Below are 16197 nucleotides of genomic sequence, written 5' to 3' on the forward strand. Positions count from 1 at the left end.
GTTTTCTCCCTAGCTTCTAGGATGTGTTGAGGCTCTTCATCTAGACTCCCTAGAAGGTAGAGGATGTTTCCACTCCACAGCCTTTGTGTTTGTGCCCTGTTGCATGACTAGCTCAGGAAAAATCTAAGGGAGGAGGAGGTCAATACTAGAGCCTCTGGACTGGTTCTGTTCTGAGAATGAAACTGTGTTTACATTTCACCCAGGAAATATTTTGATTTTAAGAAAATGAGCTTACTCTTTCTCTATGTAGAATTTAGTGCCATACACAGACCTTTAGCTGACACCTTGAATACTAAATAAATAGGCTCTTGGGCACCCTGGAGCACATCATAGATCTTGTTCAAACTCAGCTGGAGGTGGACATTGGGTCAGAGAATCCCTGGCTTTTTTTTCTTTTTTCTTTTTTTTAAGTAGGCTCTATGCCCAGCTTGGGGCTTGAACGCATGACCCTGAGATCAAGAGTCACATGTTCTACTGACTGAGCCAGCCAGGCACCCTGAATCTCTGGCTTTACTGATGGGAATCTCTATTGTATTGGGCCTGAGCTCTGGTCTACTCATTGGTAACTCTTCACTTCTTGTCTTTCCTTCCTTCTCTTCCTTCATTCAACAGATATTGCGAGTGCCAACCACGTGGCAGGTACTGGGCTAGGTCCTGGGTGTTCCTTGGAGAGCAGTGGCAGGCAAAGCACAGTCTCTGCCATGGTGGGGCTTAGAGCTTAGTGAAGGAGCCAGGGAATGAAACTTTTCTGGAACAACATAGGGCTGTAATGGAGGACGTAGAGGCTACTGTGGGAGCATGGGGAGGGGGAGCCTACCCTGGACTGGAGGTAAGGGAAGGCTTCTGGGAGGAAGTGAAGGAAGGAAGGAAGGAGTAGGAGGAGGGTGGTAGAGTTGGCCTATTCAAGCTGCAGTGGTAGAAGAAACAAAGTCCTGAAGGTAAGAGTAACATGTGGAGATGAAAACAAGTTCTTTGTGGTTATAGCAGAGGGAGGAGGGCAGGAGGAAATGGTGAGAGAGGAAGTTGGCTAGGTAAGCAGGGGTGAATCTTTGAAGAGCCTTTTAGGCTCCTTAAGGGGGTTGGCCATTTATCTTTAGGGCAATGGGGAGCTGATGAAGAATATTTTAAAAGCCAGATAGTAACAGCCTCCCACATGCATTTGACAAGGACTACTTCAACTGAAGTGTAGGATGGGTTGGAAGGGGCAAGACCAGAGAGGTACTAAGACCCATTCAAGAGTTTTATTATAACTGAGTGAGAAATTAAGGTGATTGAATTTAGGGAAGAAGTAGCTGATAAGGAGAGAAGGGGATGCGTTACAGGCATGTTTATAGGGTGGAATCGTGGAGACTGGGAGGTGGGTAGACTAAGCGCTGAGGAAGGGGATGGAGTCAAAGACCAATGTGAGTTTCCTGCATGTGTAGGTAGTGGGACAGGGCTGCCGGCCTCTGGGTTTGTCCTTAGCTTGCAATAGGACCTCAGACAAGTCACTTCTTTTTTCAATCTTTAGTTTTCTCATTAGATGAAGGTAATAATCCCCAGGCACCAACTTGGCAGGATCATGGTGGAGATTCACTGATAAAATCCAAGTGTAAAGTAGTGTCCTGTTCTCTTTCCATGACCCTAAAAGGCTGGGCAGAAGCAAAGTCTGTCCTTACCCTGGTTATCTTTGTAATTTGGGCTTTTACATGGTTTCCCCCCTTATCTGCAATTCTAAGTACTTAATCTCCCAGGAACTGGTGAGCCTTCTGCCTGGTCCAGCAGCTGAGGCCTCACTCGGAGCCTCTCTGGGGGGGTTGGGGGGGGTGGTCTCAAACCAGCTTTTGTTGAAAACAATGATATCATTGAGTGGGTGGAGCTGGGTTAGGCTTTTCTTAGCCAGTTTCAGGAGAAATGGGGTCTTTATGACTTCTGTACTTATGGCTCTTTTCCAGTCCCTTCCATAGCTCCCATGTACCCCACTGCCCCCTTTTCTTCTCTCTCCCCTGAGGTTACAGATTTGTGGAAAACTGGCAGCCTCCACATTTTCTCCTCTTGCATCAGCCTCCCTGGAGAGAAGTCCAGATGGGCCAAGGGGCTATAATGGCTGCATTATATCAGGCATGGTTTCTTTTTCCAAGCCCCCTCCTCCACTGAAAGGAAAGGCAAGTCACACAGAAAGGAAGGGATTCTTTTGAAGGGAGACTGGAATGCTAGGGAAAAAAGGTGATCTAAGTGTTGGGAAAGATATCAGGCTCCTGGTATGCTAGAAGCACTTTATCTCCTGACTTCTTGATGCTAAATATGGGGCTTGGGTAAGAGTGCAAAGATTAAGCAAGCCTTTCAGTTATGCGGTGATAGGAATATGGCTGGGGAAAAGGAGATCAGCAATGTTGAGTAAGGACCCTTAGTTCCTATTCTCTACGCCATTCTTCCTGTTTGTCCTCAACACACACACACACACACACACACACACACACACACACACACTCACACTCACACATATGCACACACACACCTAAATACTGATGCACCCTTCCTCCATAGCTATGTAAGCAGCTTGTTACGGGTACTTGCTAGTTGTTGCCTGACTGGTTTGCAAAAGTTCTAGGAAGGAAGGAAGATGGGCTGTTTAACAGTGATTTGGCCTCCTGGGACCAGATGGTCATACCCGCCTTCTGTGTGGCCTGGTTTGCAAAGTGCTTTCACAGCTGACCTTGTAGGGGAGGAAAAATAATTTACCCTCTACCTTTCTAAGTTCTCAGCTGGGAACCCTGTAAACAAAGGCAGATTAACAAGAGAAAAACAGACAGAAGTTTATTAACATGTATACATAAGAGATAGCCAGGGAAAAATGAGGAGTAACTCAAAGAGTTAGAATTCAGGCTTATGTAGCATCTTTCCCAAAGAACAATAAATTTGTAGAGAAATGACAGGACAGAGGAAAACAGTTACACTTCCAAAGATGGTAAGCTGTGGGAAGGTAATATATGGCAAACTAATGGGAGACAAAAGCTAGTCAGTAAAAGTTGTTGTGTAGATTCCTCTGGTGCCTTCACCAGGTGGATAGGGTCTGAAGTTGTCTCCGGTGATTAACTTTTGTCCTTCCTGGTAGAGAGGGGAGGAGGGACGCCTTTGAAAATTTTTGTCCTGATTTTAGGCAAATAGGTAGAGGGCAGAGAGCATGTTTTTTGTATCTGTTTCTTTTCAATTGCCTTTGGTGCAAAATTATCTGTATGCTTACTTGGCACATTCCGCCACCCTTCAGCCTACTCTGATCTTCATAATAGAGATGCAGGTGCTGGGGAGGGCAGGAAAACTGTGCTTGTGCCACTCACTCAACTCCCTTAGCATCCTAGCACAGTGCCTGGCACACCACGGTCTCAGTCAATATTTGTGGAATGAGTAAACAGGTTTGCAGAGGCAGAGCCTGAGCTTCAGAAGAGGTACTGCAGCTTGGCTGAGGACCCAGAACAAATACATGATGGATTCAAGCCAGGAGGAACTTGGTCTCCCTGATGCCATGTGCCCCACAGTTTGTACTATATGATGCTGCTTAATAAGCAGTTATTGACAAGATTACACGAACATCCTTCCTCTCTGCCTTCTGGGAGTATCTGGATGTCCTAACTCTTGGATTATCTATCACTGACATTTAGCTTATTTTTGTTTATTTAGACTGATGAGTTTAGAAGCAAAATATAACTGTGTGATGTTGGGTAAGTTGCTTTTGCTCTTTTTCAAATTTTTCATCTATAAAAGTGGATTGAGGGGCTTCTGGGTGGCTCAGTCAGTTAAGTGTCTGACTCTTGATTTTGGCTCAGGTCATGATCTCATGGTTTGTGAGATCGAGACCCATGTCGGGCTCTGCACTGACAGTGTGGAGCCTGCTTGGGATACTCTCTTTCTCTCTCTGCCCCTCCTCCACCTTCCCCTCAAAATAAATACATAAACATTAAAAAAATATAAAAGTGGATCAAGGGTTGGTGTGCCTGGGTGGCTCAGTCGGTTAAGCTTCTGTCTTTGACTCAGGCCATGATCTCACAGTTTGTGGGTTTGAGCCCTACATCAGGCTCTGTGCTGACAGCTCAGAGCTTGGAGCCTGCTTGACATTCTGTGTCTCCCTCTCTCTCTGCCCCTCCCCCACTCACGCTCTACCTGTCTCTCTCTCTCAAAAATAAATAAAAAAAGTGGATTGAGGAGAAGCATTAGACAGATAGGGTGGCATAAAAAGATTCTTTTGTTGCAGTCAACTCTGCAATTTGTATACTGATCTCCCCCCCTGCACCCCCCCCCAAAAAAAAAAAAAACTTTACGGAAGGATATGGGACAACAGATAGAATGTGTTGGGGAAAACAAAACAAAACAAAAAAAAAACAGCTGAAGAACTAGGGCTTGAACAGGAAGGATTTAGGAATTCATAGTTAGTCTTTTCAGGTGCCACCACTGGGGTGACTCTGCTCCAGCCATTTTCACCAGATGTCACCCATCATGGAATTTGGCGAAATGAGATTTGATTGTCTTGGCTTGTCACTACTGACTCCAGGTGCCCACAGTCAGTATGCAGGGACAGGGGAGCATTTGTCTGAATGCAAATCAGGGCAATCTTACTCCAAGAAGGTGGCAAAGATGCTAGAGGCTGGGACAGTTGTTGTCCATTACGATCTAGAAGGGCTCGCCAACATCCGACCTTCTTGACTGCGTCATAGCTGTGATTTGTGCTTTAGGATGTTAAAAAACCTGGGGCAGAGTTATTGGGATATTTAATCAGAGTCTAAAAGGGACGAAGCACCCACATTTAAGGTGGGTTGGTTTCTTGTCTTCACCCACCTGCTTTTTGTTTGTATGTTTTTTTTTCATAGGAAAAATGAAATGGTCCTCTTTCCTAACATATTTTTGTAGGCCCAGTGATCTTAGAGGTTCCTTTTCTTCCCTTCCCCTTTGTCTTATTCACCAAGTAGATCTCTGAAATATGCCTGGTACCTCTTGTTTTGGCCCTTCCCTTCAGGTTGATCTGTTAAACAAACACTGTGGTTGTTTATCAAAATCTGGTTGCCAGAGAGACTGCTATCAGGTAATGTTTTCATTTTTAAAAATTTTCTGAGAAGTGGTAGAGATAGTACCCCATTTCTTTTAACTATTCTTATCCAGCTCCAATAAATACTCATAACAGGCTCTTCAGGACACTGTAGAACAAATCTCTAGACTCTTGGGTGACACATTTTGAGGTCCCTTATCTCAGGTCTCTAACACTTAAGCTCCCTGATCTCAAGAAATCAGCCATGTTTGCACAGAGAAGTTACTCGTTTTTGTGGAGTTAGCCAAGAGGGAGGCATGGAGAGGATTAAAGAAATACCCTGCTGGTCAAAGGAGTAAACAGTGCTCATCCAAACATCCTTTGGTATATAAAAGCAAAACATAGAACCAGGAGCTGGTGGGAAGGATGCCAGGTCTTATAGGGACTGGGAGAAGATGTAATGGGAAGTGGTTGGTGAAAAAGAGTGTTGATTTAATGCATTGTTGGGAAACTTCCTTAATAAAAGGCTAAAGAAAACATGCCATGTAGCTTTGGCTTTTTGCCAGGATTATGGGTAGCACCATCTTGCTTCAAAGTGTTGCTTCTGGAGCTGGTCCTCTGGCAGTAATGATACTTGTTCAAGAAAGTCCTTGGGGTAGGAGGGGATCCCCACTCTTTAGATTAGGAATGATGTTTAAAGTCCCTCCTTCCTTGGCCTTTCTGTTCCCTCAAAAAGGAATGCCTCTGCCTGTGGGCCCCTGGACTTGTCAATCCTTATTTGGCTTTAGGGCCGTGCCTTTGGCATGTTGGTTTGTTTCCATTCCTTTGGAGTCAGAGGTGGAATGAGCACTGGTTTAGAAATCTTGGTTCTGAGACAGCTGTCTCTTCTCCCCTTTACTTTCTCCTTCTTCGAAAACAAAAGAAAACAAAACAATACTTACTGAGTTTGTTATTTTGTCCCAAATATGGGTAAACATAGGCTATTACATTAGAATAGCACTCTCTGCTTTTCAGAAACCCTTCCAGTGTCTGCCTGTCCTGGGCATCACTATTTCCATTTGGTAGAAAGGGAGACTAAGGCCAAGTAGCTTGTAACTGGCATAATGTCCCCTTGCTAGTTAAAAAATATTAATACCCGAAAAGAGTATTATGAACCCTCAGATACTCATTATCTGGATTTACCAATTATCAAGATTTTGCCACATGTGCACATAGCTGTTCCCAGAGAAAATTATAACAGTGAATTGTAGAACACAAAACGGTATACTTTAAGAAGAGTTCTTTCACATTTGTTGATTTTACTTAACAAAATTTCATAGGCATTTGACAACAGCCCTGTGAAGTAGATTCTAAAATTCTTCCCATTTTATAGATAAGAAAACAGGCACAGAGAGTTTAACTGACTTGCCCAAGCTCACCGGAACTTGAAGTATCAGTGTTTGAATGTATGTTTCTCATTTGGTCCTTTCAGTGATGCTGTGAGGTAGTAATTATTACTCTGTTATTTGTGGTCTAGGAAACGGAGGGTAAAGGTTTCGGTGGCTCAAGTGAAGTAGTTCTCATACAAATACTGGTGAGCACATGTCAAAGTTCGATTTATCTCATTAATGCATTAATGGGGGAACCAGCAAGATGATAACTGGCTTAAAAGTTGGATAAGGGAAATATGTATGTATGTATTTTTTTAATAGTGAAAAAAATGAATGTTGAGATAAGATTGCTAAGTTAGACATAAAACTGGTTAATATCATCCTAGGGATGATGAAACCATAACGTTTGGAGTTATCTTTTCTACTGGGTGGAAATCATTTGCATTTCCTCTATTGTATCTTATTAGCATTTTACAAGTTAACATCTCATTTTACAGACTTGTACAAGAGCTGCCTTAATTAATTGTAAATAGTCTTTCAAAGCTACATCTCCCCCCTACAGAGTCCGAAGACCCTTAGCTTGGCCTCCCCGAGCCTGCCACGCCATGGTGCTCTTGTACGAAATTGAAAAAAAACCATACTCATCTTTTTCCTCATTTCTGGGGTTTGAAAGAACAGTTACCTAGAGAGTAGTGCAGCTGGTACTTGAAGTGAAGCTTTCTGAGCCCTGGCCTTTTCTTCTGTGCTGTGCTGTGCATCTTTAGGTTTGGGAGGGTGATTAGGAGGCTAGAAATGAGAAAAAGAATTTAAAATGTTAAAATTGATCCAGTGGAATAGGAGAATTCCCAGAACCTGAAAATCCCAGTATCACCTGGAAAAACTATTTAAAATACAGATTTCTTAGTCCTTCTCTAGAGAATATAATTCTCATTGGGGCTGGGCTGGGGCTTGAGATTTTATATTTTTTCAGTGTTTCCGGGTGTTGTGCAGTTACTCGGCTAAGTCCCATGGCTACGGCATTGGGAATATGAGCGAGAAATGACAGAGGCTTGCATGATCATCAGCATGGGTGGGCATGGTGAAGGTCTTCCAGGGGAAATAAGAGGGCTCAGCAAGGCTATACCTCCCCAAGCATCACTGGTGCTTAAGAGCTAGGATACTCTTTCTTGAAGGACCTAGAGGGAGCAAGATCTGGGGGAGGAGGTGTCAGTAAAAATAGCCACTGTGGCATGAGCTAAGTAACGTTTACTTATACTGAGCATGGCTGCATTGGTTGTTTTTCAAGGTAGTTTGGAAATTATTATCACTTTATCTTCACCACGTGCTTATCTGAAGCAGAGGAAGGAGGACTGAACTCAGAGACGTTTTGCAAATTTGTTTTAGCCCTGCTGCTTCTCTTTCCAGAGGGAGTTTTAGAGATTGAAGTTTAGAGAGGCATTTGAAATTTGTCTGATAGTAAATAGTCCTTAAAGGGATTGTTCCGGTTTTGAAGGCACTAGGCTCTAGCAGAGGTGGGTCAGGGCTGTTTCAGACTGCAGTGTGCTTTTGGGGTCTGGCTGCACGTACAAACAGGGCCCTGGCCACCACAGGCAGCTCTATTGTCCTTCCCTGGAGAGCGACCTTATGTCTAGTATTTGAGAAAAAGCTTATTTTCCCAGGTGGGATTCAGTAGATGCAGGTTTTGGTAGAGGACGTGGGGGTCTGAGCGACCTGGGTTTTGCCCACAGTGAGCATTTCTGTGCTAGCTGCTGTTAGTATAGGAATACTGTCTACCTGCTTTGTGGGCTTGTAAGCCTGGACGGTGTGTGTATGGGGTGGGGGAACACTTTGTAGAAACTGCTTTTCCATCAAAGCCAGTAAAAGGAGGGGGTGGGGTGGGAAATCTTGGACAGTCCTTCTCTCTTCCTGGACTCACATCACTCACAACTTGTTTCCTGAAAATCCTAATACACTCCAGTGGTGAGAGATGGCTTCCTGCTGATATGCTGAGCCAGCCCCTTGTCAGGGAGGAGATGAGAACAAGATGTGGCTGAAGAAGGGGCGGGTGGGCCAAGCCATGCTGCTCAGTGGCCCTGTGGCCCTCTCTCTGAGTCCTGAGAACACTGCCAGGGCACCCCATGGGCACGCAGGCATAGATAGGCCTGGCTCGGGGCAATGGAGAGGATTTGGAAGTTGTGTTTTGTCTATCGGTAGAATTGCACAGATGGTGGTGATGAAACATGACCCTTCCTTTTGCTTCTAGAAAGAAAGACCTTCCTGGCCAACATCTGTAACCCTATTTGGAGAAAAGGTTGTTGTTTCAAAAAACTAGCCCTGAAGTTCTTAACATACCCATCCCCTTTCTCCTGCCATGTGCTTTGCTTACTATATTTTTTTTGCATATATTCGCATCTAACAGTTCATGACATTTTTGTGACATCCCGTGTGTCTGCAAGGCAACTATCATTACCATCAAATTGTGGTTTGGACTGCTGGTTCTTGGAAGCGCTTTATTTTTATGCTTCTGCCTTCTAAGGGAGACAGAGCAGAAAAGTGCTTAAGAAGCATAGTCAGGGCCAACAGACCTGGGTCTGAAACCTGGCCCTGACATCAAGCCATGAGAACTTGGACAAGTTAAATGTCTGAATTCCCAGTGTCCTCAATTACAAAACGGGGAAACAATTAGGACCTACCTCATAGGCATGTTGTACATAGGTGTGTTAAATGGTTTAACACTTCAATATGTGTGAACTGTTGTGATGCAACTTATCTGGTTTTTTCAAACTCAGAATGATCCAGGATGTGGTAGAGGCAGGAAGGTGATAGGGGCTTGGAGAATGAGACACTTTGATGTTTCTGAAGTTCTCCTACCTTAAAAATATTTTGAGGACTTGTGGTCTAGGGCGGTGGTTCTGCATCAGAATCACTGAGAGAGTTATTACAATGGATAGTTGGGCCCTAACCCCAGAGTTTCTATCCGCCCCAGTACATTTGGGCTGGGGTCCAGCAGTCTGCATTTTTAACGAGTTCCTAGGTGATGCTGATGCTGCTGGTCTTGAAATGGCAGTTAGGTAGAAGAGGAAGCAGATTGTTCCATGTAGATTCAGAAGACAGAATGAAGCCAGTGGGTGCCAGTGACAGAGATAGATTTTGGTTCATTGTAAGAATGTTAACTGTTGTATGTAGTCTAAAATGGAGTGGGTGGTCTCATGAGTTCCCTGTCACTGGAGATGTCCAATCCTGAAGGGCCATCTGGCAGATTCCTACGCTAGGTAGAAGGTTCATTTGTTCATTCGTTCCTTCGCTTATTCCTTCTCCCACTTACTCACAGAATAAACATGTACTGCCTGCCTGGTACGTGCTGGGAGCTGGGGAGAAGCCCTGAATGAAGCACTTGTGCCCTTGCTCTTAGGGAGCCCACAGTTTAGTGAGTTTGGCTAAATGATTACGAAAGTCCCTTTCAACCCGGAGGCTCTGGGAGTCCTATGATAATGGTGTCAGATCCTCAGAATAAGAAGCTGCAGAAAGATGCTTACCCTTCTGAAGGTATGGCTGGGGACTGACCATAATGTGGACACCTATGAGGTTCAATCTGGAATGTTCTCTTTGGAGCATCTTAATGTCACTGAATGAATGATTTTTTTCCCCCTGAGACCCAGACTAGGCTGAGAATGTATTTACCAGGGGTGCATTTCCTCTGGGAAAATTCACATCTCCCCACTGGCACTGGGAACGGACCATTAAACTCTGAACCCTTTTCTAGCTGTCCATGATGCCATCTGTGAAGGCAGATCTAGGGAGTGGGCCTGCGAGAATAAGCTAATTGCCTTTTCATCTCTCTCAAGTGATAAACTGGAACATTAATGGCTGGGGAGAGTTAGGGGAAAATGGGTAGATTATATCAGTTTTTCTGGGTTCTTCCATCATAATCCCTGGTGAAAGCAATAATGATAATTGCTGACCTTTACAGAGCTTACTCTATGCCAGGCCTGGTGTTAAGCCCTTTTTGTGCATTTTGTTATGATACTCTTAATATAGCCCTATCAAGTAGGCATATTATCCTCATATTTGCAGGAGAGGAAACAAAGGTTCAGAGAGGTAAAGTAACTCACTCATGGCCATGGAGACAGTAGATGTCAGAGCTGGAATGTAAACTTCATTCTCTCAGACTCCAGACCATGCTCCAAGCTCCTAATGCTGAAAACAACTCATTCATTCAATTACTAGTTAAGTCATTCTTTCATTAAATAAATGTTAAGCACTGGTATGTACTGGTGCACTAAACAGCTTGGCCTCAGTCCTCCTGGGGCCTATGGTTTATCTCCCACAGACAAATGGGTGACTCCTTCCTTGGATCCTTGGCTTATTAGGTGCTAAGGAGAAAGACATAGGGCTGGGAGACAGACCCTGCCAAGTGAGCTACAGACCCAGAGTTTTCATGTGAATGAGAGTTTCTCTACACAAGCTGGGTTTTGTACTTCGCTTTATTTTTACATTTTTCTGTTGGGTTTCTTTTCTTCTTGTCCAAGCCTTGATGTTGAAGGGCTTGATGTAGTAGAAGAGACAGTTCTTGTGACATTTGCCTTCTGGCTGCACTCCGGGAGTGGAGAGGAATCTCAGTCAGGAGTCCCAGAACTTACAGCCAGAAGTGACTCTGGAGACCCTCTTCAACGGACCTCGTCTTGCTGGGAAATGTCCCCTCTTCCAAAACCAGGGTTGTCTCTGCACATTCCTTTGGCTCTCTGTGCTGGCCTCAGTCTGTACTTCCTTCTTCTTAAAAGCAGTTTCAAATTAGGTTTTCAGGTTTCAAAATAAATAATTATTTTTAAAAAAAAATCAACCAGTTTTTAGAAATCTGCAACTTAGATTGTGAACATCTACAATGCCCTGAGATAACCACCATTAACAATGGGCATTTGCTTCTCCATGTGTTCTCAATGCCTACACTTGTGTGTATTGTTATCAGTTTTTCATTAGGAGGGATTTTTAAAATGTGTATTTTCCTGAAATGTATTGTTTTGATCTAACTCCATTTTTAAACACTTTTTTCCATGTTAGTACATCTAGATCCTCTTAATTCTTGTTTTGTTAGACTTCAGTTTCTCTTCCATGAGACACCTTTTTGCCCTTAGACTTCAACTTTCTATAGATGCATTTTGCTTTTAATGTGGCTGAACTAGTTGAAACGTCCATTTGGCTCTTTTATTTTTCTTTTAACTTTTAGAGAAATGCTAAGAACCTTGTTTGGTGTTGCCTTGCCTTTGATGAGGGATTCTTAACTTCAGCTTCAAGGGGTCTGTGGCAAGAGAGAAACCAATGTGAAGTTTTAGAAAAGAAAAGAAAATAAGAATTTGTTGTAAGGGTAACACAGAAGAACTACCAGGTCTCAGGACATCTGAACCACTAGGTCTCAGCAAAGGCAGACAAAGGCAACTCTGGGAATCGAGGCAGCAGGAACAAAGGCACAGATGAATTGCTTCCATCTGTTTGGTTTTTGCAACATCACTCCATTGGCTTAGCTTGGAACATGGGCCACTCTTGGCCAGGGCCAGGTAGGACACCTTGATTGGTAGTCTCACCAGAACATGCAACAGGAAGGAAGGATTCCCATGAAGAAAAATTGGCGAGCCAATACTGCAAGTTGGTGGATGCAGTGCTGGCATAATTATAGGTACAAAAGAGTGTCCAAAGACCCTGGGAAATTTTAATATGGGTTTGCTTGTGTGTATTCCCAGGACCCAGAAAAAGTTGTGACCACTGCTGTCGTTTTGTCTCCTTCATCTGGTTGTGTTCATACTAAGTGATGATCCCAGTAAGAACAAAATTAATAAACTTCCTCCTGGTTTTCTTTTTGTTCCGTAGGCCCTTAGGGCTGCTCATTTTCTTCTGCACAGAGATGCTTGGGTGGTTCTTCCTGGGTCATTTAGAATGACTGGCCACTGTTTCCAGGAGGGTGGAGGCCAACACCTAAAGAGACAAATGTCTATGTTTATTCTTTGCAGGTACCTTTTTGCTCCAGCCTACACAGAAACCCATTATACTCCAAGTGGCAACGCTCAAACCACCATGCTGAAATCTGAGGTGAGTTCAGGTCAGCAGGAATCTGTCAAGCAGCTGGCCTGTCCTGGTGCCACCCCCGGGAAGTGAGGAGATATGTGGTGGGCACAGTCCCTCCTCTGGGGGGATTGTTTGCCCTGACCCCAGACCCAGGGCATGAGCAGGAAAAGCAAAATGTGAATTTGTTGTTTCATAAGGGCTCCCTCTCCTCTGCTGACTAAAATGATCAGGCAAACAGAATATTTTAGGGTAAGTGCCTCTGACTACAATTGGCATAAATCATTACAAAGCATACATTTTCTCTGTTGTATGTTAATCACCCACATATTAACAAAAGTTTAAGTAAAAGGAATGATTTACTGGTAATCCTGCCATTGCACTTAATTAGATGTTTAATTGAGACTTTTCCATATGGATGTATAAGGTTTTGTAGTCTGCCTTTTTAAATGGGATTTTAGGTTTCATAGATTTTCTTGTTTTGCTGCCATCTTCATATTGGATATTTTCCCCCTCAAAAGTGTTTTTGAGTTTGGCTATTTGCAAAAAGATTTGTCACTTAAAAAATGGTCTTTCAAATGGTTTCTCAGAAGGATGAATTTTAGTCTGCTTCACCACACCCCACTGGTGGGCACTTAAGGTAGTGAATTGTCCACGTTTCATGGTCTGCTAGCTTTTCCTACTGAGGTACCTGCTAATATTCATGGGGTCAGATCAGTGGTTCTCAGCTGGGAGTGATTTTGTTTAAAGTGTTTCTTTTATTTAAACTTTTGTTAACATGTGGGCAACTCACATAATGCAAAGAAAATAGGATTCGGGATGATTTATATCAATTTTAATCAGATGCAGTTACCCTAAAATATTCTATTTGTTTCTTTGACCATTTTGGCCAGCAAAGGCTTGGGGGACACTTGGCAATGTCTGGAGCCAGTTTTTGACTGTCATGACTGGGAGGTGGACGCTACCAGCATCTGGTGGGTAGAAGCCAGGGATCCTGCTAAGTGTCCTACAGTGCATAAGGCAGCCTCTCCACAACAGAGGATTATCTGGCCCCAAATGTCAACAGTGCCCAAGGTGAGACACTCTGGATTAGAGTGACCCTTCTCGGACCGTGCAGATGAGATGGGGTGAAGAAGGGAAGATGGAACACCAGTGGTCTTCTGCCTTTGGGGCAGGACATCACACACTTTTGTGGCATATAGATGTGGAGGTGTGGTGTATAGGGCCAGAGGGTAGGTCCCTCTGCCTCAGTGCTCCTCTGGCAGCTTCCCGTGGAATCTTAGATTCCTGCATGGCTCATCTTTAAAATATCGCTGTTAGAGTGTAGATGTCCAAAAGGCCATGGCAGCCACCATCAGTCAGTAAAAGCTCAGATTAGTTTATCAGCTTAGCCTTGGATGGGGAAAGGGACTCAGGACAGCTAAGTTTTAATAGATCTAAGAGGTCTGGAGCATAGTAATCAGGTGGCTGAGGTGCTGTGTTGGATTGCTGCATGTGAAGATTAATGCAATCTTACTCACCAAGACCTTCCTGGATAGGGAAGGAATTGGCAGTGTGGCCACTACCCGCAACAGGCAAGTTGGCTATGTCTTCTCATCTCTGGGGAGGCTATCCAGCTGTGGCTCCCCACCTTCTTCAGTATCCCTGGTCAAAACCTCTTCCATCATTGAGACTAAAGTTCTGTGCCTCCAGGGAGGGAGGGAGAGGGCAGGCACGCCTCGAAAGCCCCTACACATAAGGACCTCACAAAGCACGGTCCTCTCAGTTTGGCTCCTGCACTCTCTACCCACAGCTCAAGAATGGGTCTCAGTGCACAAGTTTGCCATGAGCTCATACTTCCTGCTATGAAAGCCCCCTTGGGTGGCCCCCTCAGGCCGAGAAGCTGAGAAGGAATGCGATGACTTCATGACTGTTCATTTACTTGTTCTTTGTGCTCTCAGAGTCAGGCAGAGATGCTGTGAGGGCCTTTCAGATGGAAGAGAACTTCCCCTCATTCCCAGAACTCTCCTTCTTACGGAAGGTCTTGTTGACCAAAGCACATCCTAGCTGAAGTATGGGATAACCCATTGTTTTCTTACATCCCCTCCTGCAGGACTCTTGCAAAGCCCCCACCCGGCCTCAGGGAGCTCCTAGTCAGCTTTCTTATCTGGGAGCTGAGGGCTTCAAAGAGAAATGAGAACAGAATAAACCATTTGGCTGTGCTTGACCCCAGTGTTGAGAGCCATGCCCTGCTACCAGCCTGGGCCTGGGATAGTGGGAGCTCTGGAGCTCTGGGAACTTCCTCAAACTCATCAGCCAGGCCTGTAGGAGTTAGAGTTTGGGGTCTAAAGCCAGGGTTGTAGCCTTGGCTTTAACTAGCTATGTGACCTTCAGCAACCCTTTTGACCACACTGGTATTGAGTTTCTTCATCAGAAAACTGGATACGCTAACATCTGACTCTCAGAGCTGTAGAAGGGTACAATGAATCACTGGTTTTATGAGAATTTATAAACATCTCTCCCAACACCACATTTTATTCATGAGGAAATGGAGAGAAGAGAAAAAGTTAACATGCTTACCTTCAGATAACCAGTAAATGGCAAGGCTTAGACTAGAGCTCAGTCCTCCTTGGTGCTAGAAGAGAGAAGAGCTATAACAAATGAAGCCCTGTGCATTTTCCTGGGGCTGCTTTTGCCAGGGGTGGCTATGGAGTCTGGAGTCAGGCTGCTATCATTCCAGTCTCCACCTGGGTGTGTGACCTTGGGAAAGACTTGAAACCTCTCCAACCTTTAGTTTCCCCCCACCTCCTTTTTTTTTTTTTTAATTAATTAATTTATTTTGAGAGAGACAGAGCATGAGTGGGAGAGGGGCAGAGAGGGAGAGAGAGAGAATACCAAGCAAGCTCCACACTGTCAGCACAGAGCCTGACGTGGGGCTTGAACCCACAAAACTGTGAAATCATGACCCGAGCTGAAATCAGGACTCAGGTGCTTAACTGACTGAGCTACCCAGGTGCCCCTAGTTTCCCTTTTTAGAAAATGGGAATAATAATATCTACCTCCTAAGGCTGTGAGATTGTCAGAATTAAAAGGAAAAAATCGACATCAGTTTTTTTATCCAGTAGTAAGGGCTGGATAGATGTTAGCCCTTATTGTTTGTAACAGGAAATGGTGGGATCATTATCACACACGATGATGTGTGTGAAAGCCCCTGGTAAATTTAAAGCATGTTACAAAAGTCAGTTGTTAATGCTATTTCAGAGAGCACTCAGTGAACACATCAGTCCAAAGATGTACAAAGAGGTACAGGGATCCTTCACTCCTCTCCCTGGATCTGAATTCTCTTTATCTGTAGAGGTACTTAGATTTTTGAAACTAGCTGACCCCCATTCTGAACTTCTTGACTCCCCGTCATTCCAACATCTGCTAACCCCTTTTACTCCATAAAAGCCAGGCCCCCTCTTCCACTTGTGAATGATCCTGGGCCGTGGAGTTCATGGCCCTGTAGCTTCTAAGGATCAGGTTCAGAATCTGAGCATTTGATGATGCGTCTCCAGGTCTTGGAATCTGGGGATGGGGGGAGAAACCATGTGATAGTCTGGCATTTGCAAGCAGATGTAATCATGGCTGGAAAAAAAGGTTGTCCCTGCCTCACCTTGTCTCATAGGTGCAACACAGTGGCTTTCCTTTGTGCACCTCTGGTCAGGATCTGACTTGTTTGATGTTCAGGAGAGTTTGATGCAGAGAGGGGCTGCTGCCTGTCCCTCCTCCAGAGGGCCTGAGCCCAAATGGGTGGAGGAGCCGCACTGCTGGCCAGTG

General features: G+C 44.5%; 1 protein-coding gene across 1 annotated transcript in view; it reads left to right on the forward strand.

Annotated features, from left to right (window-relative positions):
* The window catches only part of ADAM19 (ADAM metallopeptidase domain 19), an 81179-nt gene that overhangs the window by 20163 nt on the left and 44819 nt on the right, over positions 1-16197 (forward strand). Inside the window, exon 4 of the mRNA XM_042993687.1 lies at positions 12348-12426. Coding sequence (XP_042849621.1) covers positions 12348-12426 — 79 coding nt within the window. The remainder of the gene's footprint in view (positions 1-12347; positions 12427-16197) is intronic.

The sequence above is a fragment of the Panthera tigris genome, chromosome A1, assembly GCF_018350195.1.
Source record: "Panthera tigris isolate Pti1 chromosome A1, P.tigris_Pti1_mat1.1, whole genome shotgun sequence".
Taxonomy (NCBI): domain Eukaryota; kingdom Metazoa; phylum Chordata; class Mammalia; order Carnivora; family Felidae; genus Panthera; species Panthera tigris.